Raw genomic sequence first — 26562 nt, 5'->3', positions numbered from 1 at the left:
CCACGCCTCCTTCTGCCTGTTACAATTTTCAGCTCCCGCAAACCTATTACACTCTTGTACATTTCATGTACAGAGTATAAAAATATCCGCGCATCGTGCTAAAAATATCGTTGATCATCGATACATCGATGTTTTTTTACATCGCCGCTGTTGTCTGTCATTTCATTCTCAGCTTTTGTGGCGTTAAGGTATTCAGTGCTTCGGCTTGGCTTCCAGAGTGTGTACATAAATATTCGATTTCATTTTTAAGTTGTGTTCTGATTTCCAGAACGTGATTTGTCATTGTGGGAAAAATAAAGAAAATAAATCAGCTTAATAATCAGAATAACATAAAATTCAGCTGATTTTGCAAGGTTTGCAGTACATGTGAGTGCGCCTCATCTTACAATTTTGTTCTCTTCGCTTTGCGTTTCTTTTGTCCTAGCGTGCCTATAAAAAGAAAATATTAATTTATATTCTTTAAGCACTTCAAAGGTTTTAGCACAATGCCCAAGAAGAGTAACGGCTTCATGCAATTTGTCCACGAAATGCGTAGGACCCAGTCGGAGTTCCGCAAGCTGAGCTTGGACCAGTCGGTGCATCGTTGCGGCTTGTTGTGGAGGGTACGCGTTCAATGTCGCATTTCAACATTTCAGTTTGTAAGAGTCGATTCTACCATTATATTTTTGCTCCATTCAATTTCCAGGACATGAATGCTCAACAGCGTGGTCCATATAATTCGGCTGCGAAGGATGTGGTTGTGAAGAGTCGTTGCAAAAATGAGCCTCTCAATTGTATTGGCGTGGCCCTTTCTACTGAAGAGCGCTTGAAGAAGGAGGCCGAGGAAGAAATATTGCGCATGAAGCGAAACATTGAACGCATGGTGATGGAAGGCAAAAAACAAAACGGTTAATATTATAACTATTGATTTAGTTGCTCCCATCTAAATTTCTTTCCGTCGCAGATTTGGAGAACACGATGTTTATATTTGTCGCCTTCAATTACTTCACAAAATCCCTTAACTCTGACGTTTACCTGCCGGCTGAGTTCGCCGCATGCGAGTACTCTCTAAAGTCTGGCATGAACAGTGTTTATAACACTCACATAGATCCAGGTAAGTGAACATACATCTAAGCACGAAGTTCCCAAAACGTCAAACCATCTGACCTTTAAGAGTATTAAACTAAAGTTTTATGTTAACAACAACCAAATAGACAAATACATGCCTAAGATGAACGTGTTTTAAAAAGTATATGTGTATAGTATTTATAGTGAAATCATCCTTATTAGAACTTCTCAAATACCTTAAATTCATTATAAGACAGACCACAAATGCAAACTAAAGAGATACTTATGATATCGTATTCCTTTTTTCACAATTTATCCTTTGTTTTTATGTTTTGAATTATATTTTATAACAACGAAAATCATTTATATCGTATGGTTGTATATAAAACCTATTAAAAGCAAATATTTTAAATATTAATAGTGGGAGTTTCCTACTATTATTATGCAGCATACCAGAAAGCTTTAAATGTATTTATGTTGTATAGAGAAGGCGAGGTGAAATAACTATATTTTCAATAATATCTCGGTGTATTGTAAGGATTGTAAACTTTCGATCTTATTTGAAAAATAAACTGACACATATAAGTACATATCTCATATTTGCAAAGAGTATTCAAAGTTGAATTTAATTCATAATATAATCTTTGTCTATATGTGCAGGTGCCCTCATTTTTGGACAGGCGCGTGATGCCATGCAGCACACAACCAGCACTCATCGCTTGCCATTGCCGCCGAGCGCTTTGGGAGAGGCAAATATGGGAAAGCTTTACGAAAATATTCTTGAATATTTACGAACTGTATCACGGAAGGAGAAACCACTAGTAGTGTTCACCACTTCCGAATTAATACCCATAGTCAAGTCCTGTTTTCGGTTTGTGGAGAGCGGCTACGATGGTCCTGAGCAAACAATTGAGATCTACGACATACAATATCTCTTCTATATACTGAAGAAAGAAGTTATGGATGTTGCCGGCATCGTCAATAACACTATTAACAATTTCATAACCGACGCCGAGTTTGAAAAAGACTTCTTTCAATATTCTTCGGGCATTGCCTGCAACGTGAGTATAATGTGCAGTCATTTTTTTTCAACAGAAATTAATAAATGTTTTTTAAAGTTCCATGAGGAATGCGATCGTTGCAACTATTGCACACAGTCAATGGTTATTAGATGGTGCTATATATTCAGCGATTACATGTGCGGTGACTTGGCCATACCTATGATGCCAAATAAGCATATACCGCCCAATGTGGATTTCGGTTTCGAAGTACACTGCCCAGAGGATTCTTCAGCTGCGATTAACGAATCAATGTCATCCTTTTACTCCCTTGATTCTTCACGCGTTAAGAAGGAGAATGGCCATTCGGTTGCGGACACATCGAACGCCAGTTCATATGTTCCTAGAGACCATACTTCGTTCTCGGGCAGCTTAAAATCCCAGGATGATTTTCCGAACTTGAGTTCAAAGAAAAGCAATACGAGTAGCCAGCCCCTTATTAATTCTGTAGACAGCTTCACTGCAAGGACTCCAAAACAGGAGCCAATGAGTGCTTGGAATATGCCGCCCAATGTTTGCGGTGTTGCCGAAGACGAGGACTTTGTCTTGCATCCACGAGGAGCCAAACCCAAGAAAATGTCACGTTTTTAAACAATTATAACAATTGCTTAATTCAATTTAAAACACATTCAGTTGCTAAGCTAGATGTTGTAACAGCACATGATAAGTAAGCGGACTACATTTAGAGTATATTAAGATAAAGAAAATATCTTTAGCAAGAGTAACAAAATATGTAATATGAACTCATTATCATATAACACATTTCATAGAATAGGTATTTGCAAATGAGACAATCATTATTCCAATGGAAAAGGGAAGAGTTTTTTTTTTTAATATTTAAGTTGTATTTGTAAAAGGGTCACAACGAACAGATCTTAAGTTAGAATAAGAACTTTTGTTAATAATCAGAACCAAATAAAATGTACCAATAAAATAAAAATGTACCAAATGACATTTCATGGAACAATAATTTTGAAAACTGTAAGAAAAAATGTTTTTTGTTCACAACTGTATTAAAATAGCGACAGAATTATTGCACAAACAAATTAAATTACAAAAAATAATGATACGATGTAACTTTAGGTATTCAACTATACAATTCTAGGTAAGGCTTTTGTAACAAACTATTGAACCAGCCCTTACGTTTTTGTTTATAATTTTAATTTAAAAACATCCAAATTGAAGCTTAATCTGAAATTCCTCCATAATTATATAAATATGTAGTTTAGATGGAAACATAAATCTTAAACATATATTTTTCTAAGAAACTATTTGTCGAAATTGTTCGGAAAATTTAAATAAAAGTATGCAAACAAATATGATATCGTATCTCCGTTTCCCACATATGTATCTTCTATCTGTGACTGTGGGGAAATATAAGTACATCCATACACAAACTCAGCATTTAGGAACATATCGACGATCAATGTGCCCGATGACTGGTTCCAAGACTTGAAGGAAGCATAGCATCTATAGTTCGCCTTCTAAAAATTTCAACAACTGGGTACATATATATATAGCCAAATGTATCTAATTAATACCGTATAGACAATAATATGACACCGGAGAGAATTGCCTAGACCTACTAGAACTCACATGGTATAAATACCAATAATGGAATGCTAGACTCAACTGTTAAATACCCTGGACCAACTCCACAATATTAAAAACAAGTAGAAATTTAAAAAATTAAGAAAGGAAACATTTTTTTGTTTAATAAATTGTACCATCTTTGGTATCCGAACTCGTGTTTAACTGTACATTACCTACGCATATGCATGTTTGTGTGTGTCTGGTGTGCCTATGCAAAGCAGCAAAAACAACAACAGCTGCGGGCAGAGCTTATATTTATGGCTATAATTTTCTTCATAATTGACCTATCATGATGTAAGTTGGCATACAAATACATAATCACTAACGGGATGTAATTACCAAATTTAAGTTCCAAGAATTACGGGAGTTATGAATAATCAGTAATAGCGGGGGAGTGAATCAGAACAAACGTTTGGCAATTCTAGCTTTTGACCCCGCGGAGATCCATTCGTTCATACAGACGGACATGACTATATCCGCTCGTCTTGTCATTCTGATCAAGAATATATGTATGTACATACATATTTATTCATATACCACGCCTCTTTCTGTGTGTAACATATGTATGTACATAAATTCGCATCAACCTTTGGGTACAGGGTACACAAATTAACCTAAACCTAAAAGCAACAATTTCAATTTCTACCATACAGATAAAGTGCTGCATAAGGAAATGCACAAAATCTTAAAGTTCGAAGATTGAATAGATGAGCACATAAAATTAACAAGTATAATGTTTAACAAACACAAATTTTATAAGTTAGGTAAATCATTTGGCAACTGTTTAGAGCTGCGCGTCACCACAGCTAGACTCGCCTCATCCTGCAGCAGAACGAGACGCACAAAGGCTAAATTGAGGAGAAACGATTGTCCCAGTAGCTCGCGATGGTGGCGCTCCTGTTTGGCAAACATGTTACGCAAATGTTCTGGAAACTGCACTTGGGCGCGAAGATTCTGAGTTGCTAGCTTGTTCGGGTGTTCCAGCTCATCGGACTGATCATGTAGATTGTAAAAGGTGCGCATCATGGCAATGATGGTGTCCTCAGATGACACACGTTCCGTGCCTACTAGATGATTAAAAAGACGGGCAGTTAGGAAGCGACGCATGTAAAAGAGATTGGTTTGCGGCTTGTTGGAAAAAGCGCGCGCCATTAGCGCGTAGCTCAGCATTGCCGTCACTTGGGCCTTTTGTATGTTCACATTCTGTTGGTCAATGCTACCCGGATTGCTGCTGGCCTGTGCCATTTGTGGGTTCTCGAGTATGTAACAGTCGGCGACGTGAATCTGATGTGCCACGTAGAGACATCGCTGTGCCAGCTCCGCCAGATGAAGTTTCTTGTCGTTGAGCTCGTGGTGTTGCCAGTGTGTGAGGGTGCAGGGTGAACGTTTGTCGCTGGCCAGCTCTAAGCGTGACCAACTAATACTGGATACGCCAATTCTGACCGCAGTGCTTGAGCTAAGCTGCTGACGCCCTGCTTCGTCCAATGAGGGCGTGATGAAGGGCGCGGTGCGTGCACGTGGCACTATCACTCGCTTTACCGGCAGCTGCAGTAGACTCTTGTAGAACTTGTTCGCCACTTTTAAGCCGAAGCCCTCCACATAAAATATGTCACTAAGCTCCCGCAGTGGTCCATTCCTTGCCTTCCAAGTCTCAAGTTTGTTGGCGCGTGCCTTGGTTATGTCATAGCTGTGGAGTGCAGATTAATCACGATATGTACATATATATTTATACTACCGCACTTACCCCAGCAGTTGATCGGCATCGTTTTCGTTGACAATCTTCAGAATCTGGGACCGTTCCTCGTTTGTGTATTCAGGGAATTGTAGAATTTTGGGCTCATCGGTGCTCTTATCGTTGCTTATTGACGTTCCAAAGCCCTGTGTCGCCATTGTCCTCATATAATCTAATTTAATTGAGCGCAGTGCACGCTTAATGTGGTAGCTGAACATAATTTTAAAGTATTTTGAAATGTTTTAGCAAACTTGGTTCATTGTTTGGTTCCCGGCATTGCATAGTTTGTGTAGGTGTAACCCCATTATCTTAATATAAAAATTAAAATTTCGCTGACAGCTGATAGTGTTGCAATCTTTTTATAACGGGCTGGCAACGCCACTTGTCGACACCGTAGCGTTTCTTTAGTATCAGCTGTTTGGGCAATTTATCTTGCTCTGCAGTTCCAATTGGAAAGTTGTGGCGGGCGGTATGCGTTTCGGCGTCTCGCTGACACAAAAACAATAGAATTCGTGCCCCCTATAGTTTAATTCAATTAAAACGACAGTTTTTTGTTTATTGAGGGAATTTAGGCGTTTGCCAAATAAATAAAGTGGTGTCAAAAGTGCACTTATTCACACACAGATGATTGTTTGTGTGTGTGTGTGTGTGCGTGTGAGAGAGTTAAGCACAAAAATGCAAAAGAGGCAGTAAATTGCAACATATTTATGTACATCTGTTCATATGTATTTATGTGTGTATTTATCTCAATATACCGTTTTCGGTGCGTAAAAAGTGAAATTGTGTGTGAAGAGTGAAAGAGAAACCGAACGAACTGTCAAGTGGTAGGCAAGCAGAAAGAAGAAGAGGAAGAGGTGCAACAACAGCAGCAGCATAAGAAAAGCGAAAGCAGAAGAGCTGTTGTAAATAGTGCGGGTGTGCTTGTGCGTGTGCGTTGGTGTAACGGCACTTTCAATACATTTATTACAAAGGGGGGAAGCACGAAAAAGCAATAACAGTTACAACAACACGTAAGCTATTTACAATGAGCAACAACTATAACAACAGTCACACCAACAACAACTCCCATAGATATGCAAACAACAACATGCAAGCATGGAAATATGAAAGGCATCACAGCAATAGCAACAACAACAATAGGCCTAGCATGGACGATTCAATTTTGCACACACATGCTAATTCCGCACGTACATCGCCGCTCTCCTCGCCCCTCTCCGGACCGCAGTTGATCAAAAGCAACAGTTACAGCGGCACCGTGGCAGATTCTGTCCTGGAAAGCACATACAAGAGCGGCAGCAAAAGCCATTGCGGTGTTATTGGCAGCACAATTGTCATGGATCAGGAAACAAATTTCAATGCCATCGAGGCCAACAAAATCAACGCCGCAGCCGCCGCCGGCAGTGCCAGTGCAGTGAACGTTAATGAAGATAGTAATGAGTACGACACCTTTCTCATAAATACGACCACCATCACCACCACCACCAACGGCAGTGCCAGCGGTGCAGTCGGCAGCACGCGACGCAGCACCCGCTCGTACTCGCCGAGCAGCAAGCTGCGGAACTCCTGCTGGATGCGCACGCACGCTTTCATCACCCGCAATTGGTATCTCAGCTACCTGCTGCCCATCTCCATACTGGCTGCCCTGCTCGTCGTCGCGTATCTGACACGCGACTATGCCAAGCAGCTGCTATTCTGGATTGAGATGCAGAGCGCGTGGCTCATCTTCATCATATTCATGGCGCTCTTCATACTCGTCAGCTTCCCGATTGTCGTCGGCTATTTTGTTCTGCTGATAACTGCCGGATATTTGTTTGGTTGCTGGAAGGGTTGGTTCACTGTGATATTGGGCGCCAATATTGGCATCGCTGTGGCGCATTTAGTGATAAGAAGCTGTCGACATCGAATACCCGTACAAAAGTGAGTAAAAGCTACTATTTCATCATGTATTTATCGAATAAATGAATTAGGTAATTAAATATTAGCTGTCGACAAAGGTATCAAAGGTAAAGCTAAGAAGGTATCTTCGTCTGCCCCCCTCTTCGTCCTTACCATAACAGTTAGTTCTCCGAGATCATGGCCGCAAACTTTAAACCGTACTGTGTCCGTATTAGATTGTGTGAGCAATGCAATGTAATCGGGTATAACAACAACAATCTAGATGTGCAATATCTTCTTCTACCAAAGCTCTCCAAATTATATTGCTTAATGGTCGGTCTTAACATAATATCTGGAATTAACGCGGTAGCTCCAAAGTAAAGTACGGGTAGTTCGATGTTTTCTTTATCTTTCACAAAGCTATGAAGGGGGGAGTTTGATAAAAAAAAAAATCACTTCAAAATGTTTATTATCGTTTGCACATTAAAGCTAATGGTAACAGTATTTAGGAAATGCAAACTGTACTTGTAAGCAAAAGAAAATTGCAGTACATTTTTCCCATATGTATGTAGCCAAGTTCTCGCAGAGATTTTGACAAGCTATTCGGGAAGAGAAATGCTGTAACTGGTAAATAATTCAATAGACATTGTTTTGTTTTACAAGTACATTAAGTCCCTAAATTTGAATTTTCTTCTCCTGTTATTGGATGTTTTGTTTGAGCTTAGTTTCTAACATCATTAAGTTAAAAGATCATTTATGTGCAAAATGTTTCGTTCAGTTCGAAATTTCAAGTGTCAGGTGTCATGGGTCAGGTTTCTTTGGCCACAATGTCGACGCGCCCGAATGTCAATGCTCAGTGCTGCCCTAACGAAGCTCATGGGGATCTCTCAGGGAAAATCGTTAGCGGAGAGAATATCTGCGGACATCACATCAAAATACAGACTGGCCGATTATCCGACAGACGACGATGAACCAGCTCAAGCCCTCCTTCCTCAGGAGATCAGTTTTCATCGTGCTCTAATTATGCGTGACTTGAATAGTCACCGGCGTCCAGGTATCCGGCAAATGCTTAAAGTATATTCCCATGTCCTGGTCATAGCTGGCGCCAATGCCATCAAGGGACTTCCCTTTCAACAGCACAGTGATTTCCTCTATCTTTGCGACTGTTTGCGACCCGGCGTAGTGTTAATGTTGGTCCAGAGCCGAAAGATGGAACGCTACACAGTACTCTTTTTGCCGGAACAGTCTCCGCCCTTGAGCCCGGAGCAGAAGCAACAGCTGTGCCGGCAGCACAACGTCAATAAAGTCGCATCGTTGGCAGAATTCAAGCATGAGCTCACGCATTGGGTTCACGATCTGGACGCTGAATTGTGGCATCAAAAGGCAGTGAATAGCAAGGTCAGCGAAACGGTTGCCCTAGTGGCCGATGAGCTTCGAAAGTCCGTATCGAATCCACAGCATGTGCTGAAATTCACACGAGCCTTTAAAACCAATCGAGAGTTGGACACGATTCGACGGGTCAATCGAATTGCTGCTCAGTCGCTAATGGAGGTGATAAGGCAGCACGGCCCTTATCATCTGGACCACCAATTGGCTGCTCTCTTTGCCTACAAATGCCAACGGCGCTTCGCCCACACCCCACCCTATCCAGCCAAAGTGGTTGGTGTTCCGAATAGCAATGGCAAAGGCGTCTGGATGATGGAAGCTGCCTGTAAATATGCCGGCTATACCGGCAGTTTGGCCCGCACTTGGCCCGTTAATGGAAAATTCAGTCAGTCACAAATGCTTTTGTATGAGATGTTGGTGGAGCTGCGCAAGGAGCTGTGCGATCTCATCCGGCAAGGCACTGTGGTGCAGACTCCCCTTCATTTGCACGCCGCCTATCTCAACGCTCTGGCCGGAAAACTACGCGAACTACATCTGCTAAGCGGTGATGTGGTTACACCGGCTCAGGGAATGACCGCCGCCAAGCGGTTCAATTGCTCGCCCATTGTGGTGAAGCATCTGGGCTTGGATGTGTGTGATATGTGCACAGAATTGCTAAATTATCCATTCCTGCCGGGAAACGTCATCACACTGCAGTTATCCATTTCTGTGCCCAAAGATTGCTGCCAGGCCTTGCCCGAATTCCGGGGACTTATGTGCACTCTGGCCGACAACTTCATCGTCAACGAGTACAATAATCTCGAGATGATCTCCAACGAGTGTGTCAGTCAGCGAGCGGCAGTGGAAGCGGCACGTGCGGAGCCAGAAACGCCAGAGCAGAAGAATTCTGATCCACTTATGCTAGAGGCGGAAAATATAATCATCTTATAGGATGAAATTCAGTATCTGTAGACAGTTTTTCAAAACATTATTTTACTCGTACTGTTAATTGGTGAATACTTATAAAAAGTCTTCCATTGGCTTATTAAGTTGAACGTTTTTAAATAACCTGTGTGCCAATCAATTTGTTTTACATTTAACAATATTTGTTGCAGGATATGGGGTCTATATATATCTTTTCAATATTTGTAAATTTGTGAAGATCTTTTAAACATTGATTTCTGAAGAGTAGCGAAAAAGAGCAGATTATTGAAGTAAAGGCAAATACTATACTATATTAATAACTTTAGATGATTACCCTCAAAAAAGTTGTAGATAATTACTCATGATAGCTTTCTGCTTTAAAACAAGTTACAAGTTGTAGTTCCTGGCAATACTTTACTTAGATTCTCAAAATATTTCTCAATAATCATTAATAAAGTTTCTATTTCTTTACCCAATCATTTGTTTTATGAATTATCTCCATTCAAAGAAATCGCCAAAGCCCTATTTTTTATTAAATATTACACACATCCCCGTTCATTATTAGACATTAATTCATTTGCACTTTTTACTCAACACTTGATAAGCTTACTTGTTTATTTAATATTGCGAAATAACAGTGGAGTCAGTCGAGCTTTGAAAACGACTTAAGTTGAATCGCAAAACTTGATAAGCAAACAGACTACAATATAGCATGACATACTTAGTAGTCATCGGTCTACCATTATCTCAACGTCACAAAGTCAAGTTCAGGCGTCTCAGAATTGTTTATTTTAACTGGAGCGCAATGAAAAATGATTGGGGCAGGCATTAAGGTATTATGTATTTGTCATATACACTTATGGACACATGTATGTATATACGAGTATGGCTAATGGAAGTGAGCAACAATGTTTATGGAAAAAAATACCCTGAAAGTGATTTATTATATTACTTCTGTGATTTTATTTTTAACGAGAACAACGTTATAGTCAATCCGGCCGACCGACTCTTGTATGTCCTCCATCTCTGCAACAGCCTAAAACTAACTTGACTAAAACTTTGTTCCATGGCATACAAAACTCATAATTACTTAATTTAGTTACGATATCGTAATAAACAACACAGTTTTTCAGTTTAACGATCGTTCCTACGTCAGCTATCCGATGGATCTTTAGAATATCATAAGGAAATAAATCATAAATACTCGATTAAGATATCTTCATGAACAAAAAGTTATCCCATAAAGAACGAGTTTTCCTCTAATAAGTCATACATATGTGTGCTTTATAAAATAATGAGACACCTACATATATATAGTTTGTAATAAACTTGCTCTACGTATAGATAAGGCAAACCTACATAAGTGTAGTACACCTAGCTGTTATGGCTTAGAAGTTATCGGCAGGCATATATACACATATCAGACATACATATACTTGTAACGTGAGGTATGGTGTTATGACTTCTACTATACCCAATAGTATTGAAATATATCTCAGTTTATATTGAAATTGTCCGTCAGTTTACTAAAATCTGTGTACCATAAAATAAAGCTGTTATAAGAATTAAACATTTTTCTATATACAAGTACTGCGATATCGGAACAACATTGTATTTACAGTTTTCAATAGGGCGTCATTGCACAAGTACTGCGATATCGGAACAACATTGTATTTACAGTTTTCAATAGGGCGTCATTGAGAATACCTCAAGTTTCAGAAAAATCGGTCCACTCCTATAGGAATATTTAATGCAAAAAAAGTTTGTTTTAGTAGAATATGGAAAAAGGGTGGGCACAAAGTATAGTATTCAAGAGTCTGGCTGGCACGACTTTAAAGTTCTGCCCGCAGATCGATTCCGGAAAAGCACCGCTTACGAGTATGTTTCCGAAATGTGGTCTTTTGGGCAGAAAAATGAAAGTAGTTGAATAATTCCGGATGTATTTGTATTTCTTTGAAGTTTATTTTTGCCAAACGAATTATATTGATTGTATTTATTTGTTTATTAATTCTATCCAATTTCGTGATGAACCATAAGTATTTCTTCATTACGTTTCATTTACTTCCATATCAAGGTTTTCCTCCTATGGCCAGTTATTTATGTACACATGTACCTATAACTCTTATCACGCTTCAATTCACTAGTGACTATTTCTTTCACCATGGCGCGTTTTGTTTTATCAGCAACTAAACACAATGGCCCGATCGTTATATACTTATTTATATAGTATACAACTACATATATTGTGTTTCAACAACTGTTGAAACATTTGCGAATGCCTTTTAAAGAGTGATAATTGCATTAAATATTCGTCGTATCTTTGTGCACTTCCTACACTTCAGTACATTCCGTTCCACATATATATGAATATATATGTACATATACTTCCTGAGTTGCTTCAGAAAATAGTTAAATGGGCACGTGGCAACCAAAGAACTTATTGTTACGTTCGATTGAATGGCATTGTTATGTATACATATATTTGTACAATTGTTTAATTGATTGTCAATGAATGGTAGATATTTGAAAATAACTTAGTATGCTTATTTATTAACATCTCTGCTATTTCTAGAAGACTATAGTTCGCGGTAATAGCAATACTAATCATTTTAATCAAAGTTGCCTTAGAAATTGTATTGCTTTAATAGTAAGATATTACTAACTATGAAGGCGTTCCACCAACTAGAGTGTTAGTGCTAAGTTCAAAAGCTTCGACTGCCTAGAAATGATTGGTAGATCCAGCGCAAAAAGTTTTATGGCTACAGCTTTTGTAAATACATACCTGTTGTAAACTTGCGATGCTTGAAACAGTATTACATCAATCATTAATTTTGTATTTGCAATTATAATACTGGAATAGGGTAAATAATATTGAAATGAAACTTAAGTAGAAATTATTGTTAGGTTTTAGGCACACTAGCTCGACTCTTGAATGCTCCGTACCCACTCCAGTCATTCAACTAAAATCAACTTTGGTAAAGCAATCATTTGTATGACAAGCCTACATGCCAAGCTTAGTAGCCCTAGCTGTTATGGAACAGAAGTTAAAGGTGTTCATACGGACGGACAGATGGATGGACAAGCAAGCATATCTCTATAATGATTCAACTCGAGATGCTCATCAACATGGGATTTGTCGTGCCCCTTCTGCCTGTAACATACTTGTACATACAAACCCAGTACTTAGATTTAGGAACAGATTAAATTAACTATATTCCCTATATAAAGAAAACAAGTCTTAAAAGTTCTCATTTAGTGTTCAACTACAAATAGAGCTAATGATAACGAAGTTCGAATGGTGTTCTTGCATTATTTCCATGTTGAATTTACACATAAATTAGTGTGTCTGTATGTGCTCGTACAAGTATGTATCATTGTCAATAAATTCAATGAGTTATCAAGCGTCAACAATTCGACATTAATTATTTATGAACGACAGAACAAATCAAAGAACCAGGTAGTCATTTCGTTCATTGCTTTACTGATTGAATGTAATTGAACTGTGATTAGGTTGACGAAACCATAAACAAATAAATGTTTATGTCTCGTATCGTTTATTATAACAGTTGTTGTTGTTGCTATGATAAACACATAAACACGATTGTAATTATATCATTTATCTTTTCACACATGGAGTTGTTTTTTACTTCGCTTTTGAGTTTTTTGGACATGTGCTGCCACTGTGCTGCTCCATTTGCAAACATTTAATTATCATGTTCTTTTATTTATAGATTAATTAAAAACGAGACTGGACGTGCCATACTGCGCGTGATATCTGGACCAAAGGCATTTAGAGTCGTGCTCTTTACCCGCTTGACGCCCATACCGTTTGGCTTGCAAAATGTGATATTTGGAGTAAGTAACTTAAATTAAACTAAATTAATTGACTCTACTTTGTTATGACGCGGCATGCCTCATAGAAATTTTAATAATCCCAGCGAAAATGATTTGCATTCTTTGATAGAAGTGCAAAATATATGTATGTATATATTCAATATACCTTTATTGAATTGAAAATGTTGAAATACATTTTCTGGATATTAAGGCCAACGTTTTGTCAGGCAATGCGCAAAAAAGGAGTCCCCTTCCGTCCGATCCGTAGAAGGAAGCTTTTCATTGAATCAATTTGCCGTTCGCGCCATCTCTCTAACCATCTATCCGTACACCCTGAATAGCTCTTATGATTGGTCCTCACTTCTTACCTTTATCACTCAATCGTAGCACAATTTGTCAACTTGGTAGCTTTCCACTAGGATATTATGCCTTTGATAGAAACCAATTCTTAAATTGTATTTGCTTCAATCAAGTCCCTATTTTACTCCAATGTTACTGATTTAAATACAAAGGTAAAAAAAACTTTTATGTATGGGCTTAATCCGCTTTTTTAAAATACCTTCTGTCAAATGTCAATAAATAAACTTGGGACAAAATGTTCGCGGCCACGGATATCTTACTGCATTTGTATGTCCAATGATTCAGTGCGACAAATAATTGAGCCTTTGTTTAACGATAATCGAATGAAAAATAAGAGTAAGCTTTTCAACAAAGGCAAACCCACAACTTTATAAAGATTTGCAAGGCTTGGCCAAGCAAGGTGGTGTAAAAACTGCTGGCCAGATACGGGTACTACGATTTTAATGTTCCAGTAATCCGCAAAAAACCTATAACAGTGCCAAGACTTTTTTCAAAGTCTGAAGATTCAATTCCATAGAGTACAGATTCTAAAGGACATAAGTTAAGCTTTTATTGAGAGTACGATGGAAAAAACGTTAGTACCTTCAGATTTGAAACGATAATTTGCTTGAAGATTGTCGAAGAATCAGCCATACAGTCTAATTCCCAGTTTTTTCAAGATATTGCTATTGATATTGATATTGACTCTAATATTGAACCAATCGTTTCGGAAGCACAAAATTAAATAAAAGCTATCTTAAAGAGGCGCTGAAGCTTGAATGGATAAGTTGTCAATAAAGACTTTCATACAAAATATTGAAACAAAAATATTTTTATAAAAAGTGACCTTAGAATATACAGTATTTTTAGTTTTGTTAATTTTTAGCTAATAAATGAAATTGTAGAAGTCGTGAATTTTTCAATAGTACCATTATTATTTTCATTTTTGAGATCATAAAAGGTTCTTTGTTAAAGTCCTCTAAAGTCTAGAATATACACTGCATTAAATAAGCTATAAGCCACTGTAAGCATATGCGTTCAATGACCTTTTTATTATAAGTATATATACTATATGTATACAAAATTGTGCATATGTTCAATACTGATCTGATGAATGAACGAGCGAGTGGCAGACGGCGAGGTACTGATATATACATATTTATATTCAATATATTGGAATTAATATGGCATGGAAATGAATATTTCCTTTGAGGTATTCTTCAGCTTTACTATTTAAGATATTTTATTATTATACAGATTTTTAATTTCTAAATATTTTAAAACTATATTTGTGTTTCTTTTTAAGTTCTTATATTTTAATAGTATGTGCCTCAAATTTAATCAATACTTTTGTCTTTGCACATAATTTTAGTTTGCTTTTCATTTATTGTGAATTTCTTATGATATTTAAGATTTTTTTTTGTGAATTTTAGGTATTTTTTTTTTGACACTTTTAATAATTTTATGTTTTGTTCTTCGCTGGCATAGGCTGGGCATATTTTCTGTATATACAAGTAGTATGTATTTATTGTTTTTTTATTTGTTTACCAATTGGAATGCGTCGGTAGATATTTTGACATGTTTTGAATACAAAAACATCACCATGATGAATACAATGCGTACTTTTGTATTTCGTATCAAGTTTTGTTTTGGTTTAAGAGTAGTACCTACAAATGTACAATAACAAATTTGTTGTTGTTATTAACATAAAATTAAGGTATTGTGTGTGTTGTACAAGTGTTTTTTATTATTTAGTTAAAGTGCAACTAAGTCGTTTCATTTACAATAAATATCAAAGTCAAGAGCAAACAAATTGAACTTGAAATTAGAAACTGGTTTGTCTGGCGACAACATTCCAGTTGTGCGAGTTAGAAAGTGAATTAAAATGAAATAAATGAAAACAAATAAACGCGTTTGCTTTATCGTTGTGTTTTTTCAGCTACTAAATGACTAATAAATAATTTAACAAGCGGCCGATAGAAATAAAACTTTCCTACAACAGTTGTTACCAAAATAATTCGTAAATTAATAAGACATTAGAGAGCGCAATTGCATAAATTAGAGTAGTTCAAATATTTAATAAAATATTGTCTATTTAAAGAACACTATTTGTCCCTTTAGTGGATGATTCCATAGAGATGAAATATCAGTTTTCATTCTCATTTAAAATTTCTATGTGAATGCTTCAATTTATCGATAAAGAAACGCGATCACTAATCAAGAAGTAAATGACATTCCCTATTTATCATAAACTATTTGTGAGTCAATTGTTGTTTAGTAGGTAAACCTTATTTAGGTAAACGAATATATGTATAACTAACAAATCACGTGTACATATGGTATACTCGTATATGTATATTTAAAATGTTTCTCTATTCATTCATTTACAGATCAGTTCAATTAATGCACGTGATTATCACGTGGCGACATTTCTCGGCCTGTTGCCTGCCCAGACGATAAACGTATATCTGGGGTCGACGCTGCGTTCCATGCATGAGGTTCTCAATGACCACGATACCAAATTGACGGGCTACATAAGCTTCGTATTTGAGGTAAATAAACTAAATGTTTGCCTTTTAGATTATGCATTATCTAATTGAATTCTGCTTGGGCTTGGACTTGGGCTGTGGGTGTTGCCTTTCGTATTTACTATTTGACTCGATACTAAGTACATACTCTTTGTTTAGTTTTCTAATATATATATATTGATTTATTTGACCTCTAAAAAAAAAGAAACATTGCGTGTCGAATCGCCTTAAAACTTCCCATGCTACTAGCTTTTTTCTGCACAAATGCACAAAATTCGAAGTGTAGAGCTACAAAGTTCAAAGTTTGGTGTACGATTCATATTTTCGACGTTTGGATTGCATGTTGAATGCCGTGTAATTTGGCATTATTCCTCTCTCTCTCTCTCTCTCTCTCTCTCTCTCTGAGCTGACCTTTATACTTAGAATGCAGAAATAATACTTTAAAAATCGGGAGCAGCCATTTGAATGCAATAGTCCACTAAATCAATATTTATATTAAGATACTGACTGGACTCCTTTATTTGAGGCAAACAATAATGTTGCTAAATCAAATTTAATTATAATCAATATAATATAATAATTTATATACATACAAGGGCGTACGTAGCTTTTACCAAAGTGGGGGGCCAAAAAATTAAAATTTTGATTAAATACTGCACGATGCATTTAAAAAATAATTTATGCATATGGTTCACTAAATAATGAGTGTTGTTCGACCACGATGTACCCATTATTGTACCCTAAGCCATTCTTTACAGCCCTAAAAGTATGCTACAGATTTATATTAATAACATTTCTTACACCTGAGAAGAAATGTAATAATTAAGAAATAATATAATTAGTTCGTATTTCAGATGCAATTTTAAACACGATCTTTAGTTTTTTAAGTATAAAACATAAGGTGTATTTCTTATTTTATTTTTAGTTTATTATCAAAGCTTAAGTGAAATGAAAAACCAATTACACTTGTGAGACACAACTATCGTTCTTTGTTCGTTTATTAACTTCTCGATTCATGCGTGAATTACCAATTCGTATCATGATTTCTAAAAGTAGTGAACAAATTAATTAGTGAACAAAAATTTAACAGCCTTAAATTGGTTAATAATAAAAAAACAAGTAAACTGAAACTTTTAACAAATAGTTCAAACAGCGCGTGTTTCAAATTTCGAGAAATTTATGTAAGACCCATTTCTAGCCATTTATCTTCTATTATTTTGTTGATAAATATCATGCTTCAATTTTATATCTATATCATTTAACTAAAATACTTCTTTTTTTTCAGGTTATCTGCGGCGTTGGACTGATGTTTTGGGTTGTTCAAAAGGCACGCAAAGAGCTCTCGGAAACACTGCTCACTGACTATGGCAACGATGGAAAGCACCTGGATATGCAAGTTTAGCGGGTTTTCGAAATAGGAAGCGTATCTGTCGATGCCATGATAATTAAGATGCAAGACTGCGTTATGCTCTCGATATGTTGTTTAAATTATCAAGTTTGTTTTTATTTAAAATTGAACGCAAATGTTTCTTTACTTCAATTGCATTTTAAGGTTAGAGGCAAGTGTCTGTAGGTTGATTAATTATAGTTCAGATATACATATATATAAAATAATTAGCATTTAAAGATTACTAAATTATTTACGTAGATTCTTCGCCAGTTTCAAGAAGATAGTATTGTTGTAATGAATATGCAATTGCAAATGTATAAAAAAAATGTCCTAAAACATACCAAAAATTCAAGAATTGTAAACTAATTTTAACTAATTTATTCGGAACTGTACATATACATATGTAGTTATATCGAGCAGTAATCGTTTAGTTAATTATTATTTAAAAACAGACTCTCTCAAATGAAATTGCTGTGCCTAAAAATATATATACAAAACCATATATTTACAATTAAATCTTAAGTTTAAAATATGCTCAAAATATTTACAGAAGCACACAACGCAATATTTTGCTCACAATTTCCTGCTCAGATATACATGCGCGTGCTCTTTACCTCTCTAGAAGGTACAAAATCCATTGTCTTTACATACAAGTACATACTGATATAGAAACTAGCTTATCCGTAATAAAAAAAAATAACTTTTTAAAATTAATTACACCTAATTATTTGTACATGTCGTGGGGCTTTCCAAAGAATTCGATGTTTTAAAGGCCATTTGCTCTCCAGCTACGTGGTCTTTTCTTCATGTGCTGGTCAAAAACTGTTTCCAATGTGTTTAAAGTAAAGTCCACATCCTCATAGCCTATGCACATGGGGGGCCGGAAGCTAAACACCTAAATGGGGATGGGATTATTTATCATTATATTCTTTAAACATTCAAGGTGTGTATATTATTTATATTTGAATTCGATTTTATTCGATGCATACATACTTGAATTTAAAAATGTTACGCATGATCATGAATAAGGTGCCCAAAAGTTGTTAGGATATACATAAGTATATTTTGTATAGAGGAAATGTGCCACTAAAAAATGTATACCGATTTTATAACATTTTTATCAGCTACTTTTATTATTTAAATGATGTATACATTACTATAATATAAATGCAATTATAATCTGGTTTTCAACGACTTATGCTATCTCTTCTCAGACAGGCAAAAAGTTTGCGCACAAATTTATACAAAAGTTGATTTTTATTTCAAATTATTCTCTATAAATTTGCAATAAAAGTGAAGCTTGGTTTCGTTTTAAGTAAACCTACTTTAATTAAATGGATTGGCAACATTTTTTAAAGAGGAAAACATGTAATATTTTTAGAAAACTTATCAACTTCAAAAATCGAGTTGAAATAAATATAAACTGCGTGCTAGAACACCATGTGATGGGCTTTGTAAAAATGTAGCTATCTATAAAATAATGCCTTGTTCATACCACATAACATTATAAACTAATTATATATATTGTTTATATATGTATATGCGTAAAGTTTAATCAATTTTAATTCATAAAACTATTTGATGAGCTGAACAAGGCATAGCAGTGATTTAGCAGGAACTTAGCTCCTATAAATGCATTATCAGTTTCAAAGAATCTTGAGTAAGATTGTTTGTGACAATCAGTGTAAGCAGCACATGCTGATCAGTCCGATAGATTTCGCTCCAAATCGTATACTACAGATACATATGTATGTACGAGTATATTTATGTATGCGAGTATGCAGTTAGTTTTCGGTTTTCAGTGTTCAGTTTTTCAGTTTTGTTTGGCGAATGTTTTCGTTATGGCGGACTCGAGCACATCGACGGCAAACTTAGCATCCGATTTAGTAATGCACATGGGCGGTTTGATGCGCAGCACCTGAAAAATTTTGCATGGGCAATGGATAAACATAAACATACGCACACACGGAGAAATAAAAAAAAAAAGAGAGAAATATAGAGGTTAGTAAGGCCTTGTGGGATCACATGCTGCTGGGATAAATGGATAAAGGAGACACAGATACACACACAAACACACATACACCTACACATAACGAAATGATTCCACGTAGAAGACTTGAGACTGGAGTAAAACTTACATTGCCATGCAGGCCACCACGTCCGAAGAGCACGCCCATATCCTTGCAAGTCTCCCAAATGTCCAGCACATGTGGCACAGCCAGCGGTGCCTTTGTCAGTCGATCACTGACCAATTCCACACCCACCATCAGCCCCTTGCCGCGCACATCGCCAACAAGCTCGAAACGCTGCTGCAATTCGGCCAAACACTTGAGGAAATAGGTGCCCACATCGAGCGAGTTCCGCTGCAGCTGCTCCTCCTCGATAACGTCCAGCACAGCCAAGCCCACGGCACTAGCCATGGGATTGCCACCGTACGTATTAAAATGAAGTGCCATGCCCAGCGTGGCGGCAATTTCGGGCGTGGTTACTACAGCGGCCAATGGGAAGCCATTTCCAATGCCCTTGGCCATAGTCACGATATCGGGCACATAGTCGTGTCCCTCAAAGCCCCAGAAATGATTACCGGTCCGGCCAAAGCCCGTCTGCACCTCATCAGCCACAAAGACGCCGCCATTGGCGCGCACAAGTTCAGCGGCACGCTTCAGATATCCTTTCGGGTACTGGACGGTGCCGCCCACACCCTGAATCGATTCGGCAAACATAGCGGCCACCCGACCCCGAGGCAGTGAATACTTAAAGGTCTGCTCCAGTTCGTTGTAGTACTCGACGCCCGCCTGGCACGAATCCTGACACTGGCAACTGCGGCTCGTCTGCACCGGCGAGTCCCGACAAGCATCTCCACCCCAAATGCCCTGATACGGATCTGGATTCATGACGTGCACGATGCCATTGCTAATGCCCGGCAGTGGATAGCGCCATGTGGACTGGGCGGTCAGACCCATGGTATAGGGCGACATGCCGTGATAGGCGTTCCGGAAGGTGATAATGTCCTGATTGCCTGTGTGGAGGCGTGCCATTAACATGGCCAGATCGTTCGCCTCCGAACCGGAATTAACAAAGCAAACGGACTTCAGATTACCGGGAAACTTGGCCACCAATCGCTCGGCATATTCGTGTATCTTCGGATGCATATAGATGTTGGTGGTATGCCATAGGGTTTCGATTTGTTCATTCAATGCCCGATTTACTTTGCTGTGCCGAAATAAATTATGATATGATTGTACAGATATGGAACAGTAGATAATTCAGCACTCCCTATACAGAATATAAAATCAGGAATAATACACTTTGTACTAACTTTAATAATAAGTGCAATTTAATTCAAAACATTCGGGTAAAAAATATATACTATTTGATATTTTTCTTGGTGTTTTCAAAAACTGCTCTGATACCTCAAAGAGTTAAATTTGTTTCGATGAGGAAAATATCTTTGAGGATTAAACTTAATAGGACTATCTTCTCAAATGAAAAACCCATCATAGTAAAAACGATTGTGTTCTTTAAATGATTAATAGCACTATCTTCTCAAATGAAAACCCCATCTTCAATTCCTTCTCATCCAATATACTAGATTGTTGGATTGGGTGCGGGATCTCCATTAATAGTAAAAACGATTGTGTTCTTTAAATGATCCAATTTGTATCAACTATCATTACCACTGAACATTTCTTGAAACTCCCTGATTATATCTCTTTTTTATATTCAATTTTTTGATTTTTTCGACTCGGTTTAGTATTTAAAATACCAAAATATGTTAAAGAATAAAAGATTAATTAAAACTTAGTTTAAAAACAGTTTAATCAGAAATATAAATAGCATAAAAATGAATTTACCCCAAAAAAACGTTGAGCAGTAGTTCGATGGGAAAATAATGGGACTACAATACTGAATAGGTATTTGCTTTTCAAGCTAAGACTCAAGTGCATATTTTAATATATTGCTTGGGTATATTGCAAAACCAGCGATGGTCTGATACAATTCTATATTCTATTGTAGTAATACAAGTAGGATCAGAAAATATTTGCTTGCTTGGATACTAATCATATTCTATCGCAAATGTTTAATTCTGCGAAAATGTCAGATTTTTATATTTATATATTTTCATGCTGCCTCTGATACTTACGGATGACAATGACCCACAGAGACAGTGACAATACCGCCAAACATGTCCAGATAGCGCCGCCCCTCATGATCGTAGAGCCATTGCATGTGGCCGGCATGTATAACGAGCGGCTTCTTGAAATGCGCCACCAGATTGGGCGTCAAATGAGACTTCCTAGTGCTAAGTATTTGTTCGTAGCTGGGACCATTATATGGAGGTGGCTGGTAATTGCATTCCGGCATTTCATTTTGAAGCACCGGCATAGCTACCGGTGCTGCTTTGGAGTGCAATGTCCTTGTGGTACGCAGGTGCTGTGATTGGGATGGACGACATGCTAGACGGGTGGTATTTGCTGAAAAAATTTGGTGTATATATTTTCCATAATTAAAAAAATGTATATTGAAACCCTCTTGATTTTTAAATGCTACTGCATAGTTTTCATGTAATGTCCTCTTAATCGTTCTTAAATCTCTTTGGGGCTTGGCTTTATTGTACTTCTATACTAGCAGCAGGATTTCTAAGGACCATAAAAATCAAATCTATTGTTGGTTTATGTGGTTCGTAAGAAACTACATTCAATTACAATAGTGAATTTAAAGTTTTATGCTATTTTCTTCAATCCAATATTGAGCGAACTACACTATTCGACAAAATATAAACTTTTTTACTTTCTTCTCATTTTTCGAAATCTATCTATCCCATGATATATCCATATCTCCTAAGTTTTAAGCTAAATTTCTTATGAACACTCGTACTTCCAGAGGGGTAAAGAGTATGCTAGAAAGCTTAAATGTAATAGTTAGGAGAGATGTGGCAGATTCCATTTTATAATCATCCGATAACTGTTCAACCATAACTGCTGAAGACACCAAACTAGATTTATATGTAGACTTGTTTTATCCATTAGTATAACAATTTTGTTGATAGACCAATTGTTCTATAAAGCTGCTATCAGTATATAGGAACGATTGTTGAAATTATCATTCTTTTTCGTTTATCTTGGAAAATTTTGGTACACTGTATCATTTGTGAGAAAAAGTTATAGTTGAAGGGCTGTATTGGAGTGAGGGAAAAGCTTCAACATTTTACTTTACACTATCAGTTGCTTGTTATTTCATCTCAAAATATTTCATATTTTATTAAATGTAGATTGCTTATTTTCTTATCGGTTTCAAATTGAATGCAATGAAATATTTTAAATATATAATACATTTAAGCCTAAAAATCATAAGACTATTGTGTGTAGCTGCTATATGTACTTTATTGAATAAAAATATTTCGCTTAAAGCTTAAAATATGAATGTAAGACTCCTCTGTCAAAATATTAGCCTTACCCATGATGAAAATGTTATTGCGATTGCACTATAGATCCCGATTAGGGCTTATCAGTGAAAACTCCTAATATAGGGTCATATTTAAAGAAATAATCTTTTATATTTTGATAAATAAAAAGCTGCTCATTATATAGTAAGTATAACCGCACATTCGCAGCCCATATGGATTCAACAAAAAAACATTTTAGGTAGGTCAAGCCAAACTATCTGATTGTCTAATATAAATTTATAGTATATGAGTCCAGGAACTCAAATGAAATTGCGACTGCGAGTCAAAACACGTGACTTTCCACACGGACAGGAAAATACGAATGCAATTCATTTGTTTTCCCTCGCCAGTGCATTCGCCCTAGCTGGCGAAATTTATGGAAATGTCAGGCGCGACTTAATAGAATGTAAATGCAACGGCTGCCACTACCAAGTGCGAGGTCATGTCTATATGTATCCATCTACAATATATACTTAGCTTGTCATACCATACATATTATATGCATATGAGTATACATGGAATGGAAACTTTAATTCCAAATCGAGGTGCAGTTTCTGTGTCTGTTTAGTAGAGAAATGTGAGCTCGATTTTAAAAACATATTTTGAAATTCTATAACAGAATAGGGTTTCGTACTGTACTATTGTAAGTTGCTCTTTTATCTTTGTACATATTATAAGTATGAAGTATAGGAGGTGAAGTGTTATAAAGTTTATTATTTAATATGATTCCATGGTTGTTTGCTTTAATTTCAATTTGTACAGCTGAAGCCCAACAATGTTAAAACTTTTTTAAAGGGTTCATTGTACTTTATGCCCTGCTTTTGATTGTCTTTGATTGCCAACTGAGATCACATATGGGACACATCAATCACAGCACGCATATCAACAATAAAGCTAGAAAACAACAACGACTTAAGTGGAAATAAACGTCTACTTAATAAAAGTGGCGCATAATTATCTTTTCAAAATAATATAAAATTTAATTAACGAATTTTAAACATAAAGGTATAATTTCGAAATTCTGTTTATTATTTGCGAAGCTCTATAAATCTGATATAATATAAATATTACATTGATTGGTTTTGTCCGCTCGGTCTTTTGCATTATATTTTCTTTCGAATTAATTGGTCTTTAGGGTAACCAATTTTATACAGAGATCTCGTGGAATATAATGCATTTTTGGGTTCCTTCAATCACAATATTATAGCGCATTATAAAAAACAATACCAGATTTGGCTGAGATATACTATTTAAAATAATGAGGGTATATATATGGTTTTTAAGAGTAATACTGGTAATACTTTTCTAACTGACCTGATGCTCCAGACTTGGTAAAAACTTTCTACGATTTTTCTAATCCATAATCTTCCTTCTACCTACAACGCGGGGTTTACAACACGATTTAAATAAGCTCGTAAAATATAGTTTAACAATAATTGAGGGCGTTCAGATGTGGTCATAATAATTTTCATACATCAGGAACTAAGTGCGACACTTCAATCATCACCAGTATACGTGTCTCATGTAAAACTTTCTTGATAAGGTGGCTTATAAAGCTCGCCAGTGCTTTCAACTGATAACAGATTGCTCCTGCAATCGAAAGCAGAGCATAAATTAATTTTTATTTAATATTAAGTGCTATCTGCATTCAAATTAGAACAAACTACACTTGAGACCACCTGCCGAGCTGTCGAGCACATCGCTTATCGTAGTGCCTTGCGAGGTGGAACCGACCACAGATAAGACTATTTATAGGAATCCGAGTACATAGTTGGAAATGCTTTGGGATTCGAGCGCATGTTTTCCCATAAATGCGCAGTTTCAACATGGGGCAGAGGCAGTGACCAGTCATGTGTGAGACATACTCGTACAAACATTTTGATTTAATTTGCATTTCAATTGGTGTTGTTGCTGTTGCTCAACGAGCGGTGAAAAGAAACAAATAAAAACCGTCTAACTATTTATGTAGCCAGCGGTCCTTCACATTAAAAATGCGCACAAACAGATTTTGAAAAAGAATTTATAAAATTGTATTACTTGATTAATCTTGCAAATGTTTTCAAAAACATTACCATAGATCCCAAAATATGAGTAATATTTGCAGTAATTACATATGTCTTGTTTTATTTTGAAGTAAATTTTTAAACTAGTTCTGAACCGCAATAAATCACAGAATTTGTAAGCTCCTAACCATCGATCGTTATACAAGATTCAAAAGCTACAGCTATTCTTGTCGACACAACCCACTATGAAACTGGTTTCAAGTTCAAAGCATGTTATGTATTATTTATACTTCATTCTAAAGTTTATATTACAACTTTTTAACTACATAAATAAAATACTACATAACCCCTTTTCTAACTCATGGCAAGTCGATGTTTCATTGCTTTAAGCCACTGTTTTGGAATCGTTTCACAAACATTAAATAAAACTCTTTCCTTAAAACAAATATGTGCTTAAAAAGAAGAAAGATTGGAAAAATATTACTTGTATACTCGTATTTTGGTTTTATATTAAAAAAAAAAAATGAACACTGGTTCTGTGGACTGGTTCCTTGAAAAAGAAATGCTAAATAGATTTAGCAATTTATAAATCATCACTGATAACAAATCTATTAATAAACACATAAATAAATGACCCAAAAATTTGTCATTTTTTCACACAATACCAATTAAGGTGAGCGTTCGACATATTTTTATGCTTGAATTTAAAAATTGAGAGGTCTTAATTAAATATAAATAAACTTTTAGTGAGAAAATTAAATACATTTATAATAAGAATTATGTAGGTACGAGTATAACACAAATTGTTAAGTTAAATTTTGCTTTATCTATCGCTTTATTAATATTTATTCTTATATACTCGGTACACTCACCCAATAGTGTTTTAGACATCATGTTAGTTCCTATATACAGATCAGCAGTTGTTTTATGTAAATAGTGTTCGTTGCGTTGCTCTTAAACGTTTTATTAAGCTTCCCCTTCCTGATTATTATTGTTATTTTTTACAGTTTCTGTTTTGCACTTTCGCCTACGAACTACAATACTACGAGTATATATATATGTATGTAGATGTGTATGTTCTAGAGCATTTAGTTTCCCGCCGATTTAATCGTATTTGTGGAGTCTAAAGCGCGTCCGCGCTTTACGAAGACAGCAACGCAACTGGGCTGAGCAAATAAGTGATAATGCCGGCTAGGCTCGGTTCGGTGTTATGGCGGTCGTCTGTAGTCGCCGGTGCTCGAAAGTCGAGTCGCGTCACGCTGTAGACCCATGGGTACTCAGGCTGGCTATGAAAGAGAGTGATGTTTGCCGGGAAAGAGAGAGTGGAGCATAAGCTTGCAGTGTCAAGGTTATCTCTCCTATCTTTACAACTACGTATCATAATGTATGTATGGGTTTGTACACATACTATACATACCAGTATATGGG

General features: G+C 36.4%; 4 protein-coding genes across 7 annotated transcripts; 2 read left to right on the top strand and 2 right to left on the bottom strand.

The window, feature by feature from the left end:
- The first annotated feature begins 232 nt into the window (after positions 1-232).
- Positions 233-3054, top strand: LOC115632481 (protein maelstrom). 2 transcript variants are annotated; one of them, XM_030529655.1, is made up of 6 exons: positions 233-366; positions 475-602; positions 686-887; positions 944-1093; positions 1708-2108; positions 2166-3054. In XM_030529655.1, exons 2-6 carry the CDS (start codon positions 486-488, stop codon positions 2694-2696), a joined length of 1401 nt encoding a protein of 466 aa, XP_030385515.1. In that variant the 5' UTR covers positions 233-366; positions 475-485; the 3' UTR covers positions 2697-3054. The 2 variants fall into 2 exon arrangements, with proteins under 2 accessions (XP_030385515.1, XP_030385514.1); XM_030529654.1 differs by having other exon boundaries at positions 234-366; positions 465-602.
- Positions 3055-4414: 1360 nt separating this feature from the next.
- On the bottom strand, positions 4415-5819 carry LOC115632630. Its single transcript, XM_030529860.1, has 2 exons — positions 5443-5819; positions 4415-5385 (listed from the first exon to the last, which is right to left on the bottom strand). The coding sequence occupies exons 1-2, from the start codon at positions 5646-5648 to the stop codon at positions 4452-4454; spliced, it is 1140 nt and encodes a 379-aa protein (XP_030385720.1). The 5' UTR covers positions 5649-5819; the 3' UTR covers positions 4415-4451.
- Positions 5820-5905: 86 nt separating this feature from the next.
- LOC115632225 (transmembrane protein 64) lies at positions 5906-18399 on the top strand. Of its 2 annotated transcripts, XM_030529284.1 has the most exons (5): positions 5906-6440; positions 6502-7347; positions 13326-13449; positions 16158-16319; positions 17581-18399. In XM_030529284.1, exons 2-5 carry the CDS (start codon positions 6518-6520, stop codon positions 17695-17697), a joined length of 1233 nt encoding a protein of 410 aa, XP_030385144.1. In that variant the 5' UTR covers positions 5906-6440; positions 6502-6517; the 3' UTR covers positions 17698-18399. The 2 variants fall into 2 exon arrangements, with proteins under 2 accessions (XP_030385144.1, XP_030385143.1); XM_030529283.1 differs by having other exon boundaries at positions 5906-7347.
- LOC115632223 (alanine--glyoxylate aminotransferase 2, mitochondrial) lies at positions 18106-26261 on the bottom strand. Of its 2 annotated transcripts, none has more exons than XM_030529281.1 (4): positions 26007-26261; positions 21830-22160; positions 19824-20898; positions 18106-18580 (listed from the first exon to the last, which is right to left on the bottom strand). In XM_030529281.1, exons 1-4 carry the CDS (start codon positions 26026-26028, stop codon positions 18452-18454), a joined length of 1557 nt encoding a protein of 518 aa, XP_030385141.1. In that variant the 5' UTR covers positions 26029-26261; the 3' UTR covers positions 18106-18451. The 2 variants fall into 2 exon arrangements, with proteins under 2 accessions (XP_030385141.1, XP_030385142.1); XM_030529282.1 differs by having other exon boundaries at positions 18438-19603.
- Between the last annotated feature and the right edge of the window lie 301 nt (positions 26262-26562).

The sequence above is a fragment of the Scaptodrosophila lebanonensis genome, unplaced genomic scaffold (assembly GCF_003285725.1).
Source record: "Scaptodrosophila lebanonensis strain 11010-0011.00,11010-0021.00 unplaced genomic scaffold, SlebRS2 tig00001415-arrow-pilon, whole genome shotgun sequence".
In the NCBI taxonomy this organism is placed as follows: Eukaryota; Metazoa; Arthropoda; class Insecta; order Diptera; family Drosophilidae; genus Scaptodrosophila; species Scaptodrosophila lebanonensis.
This window is presented reverse-complemented; position numbering and strand designations above follow the sequence as displayed.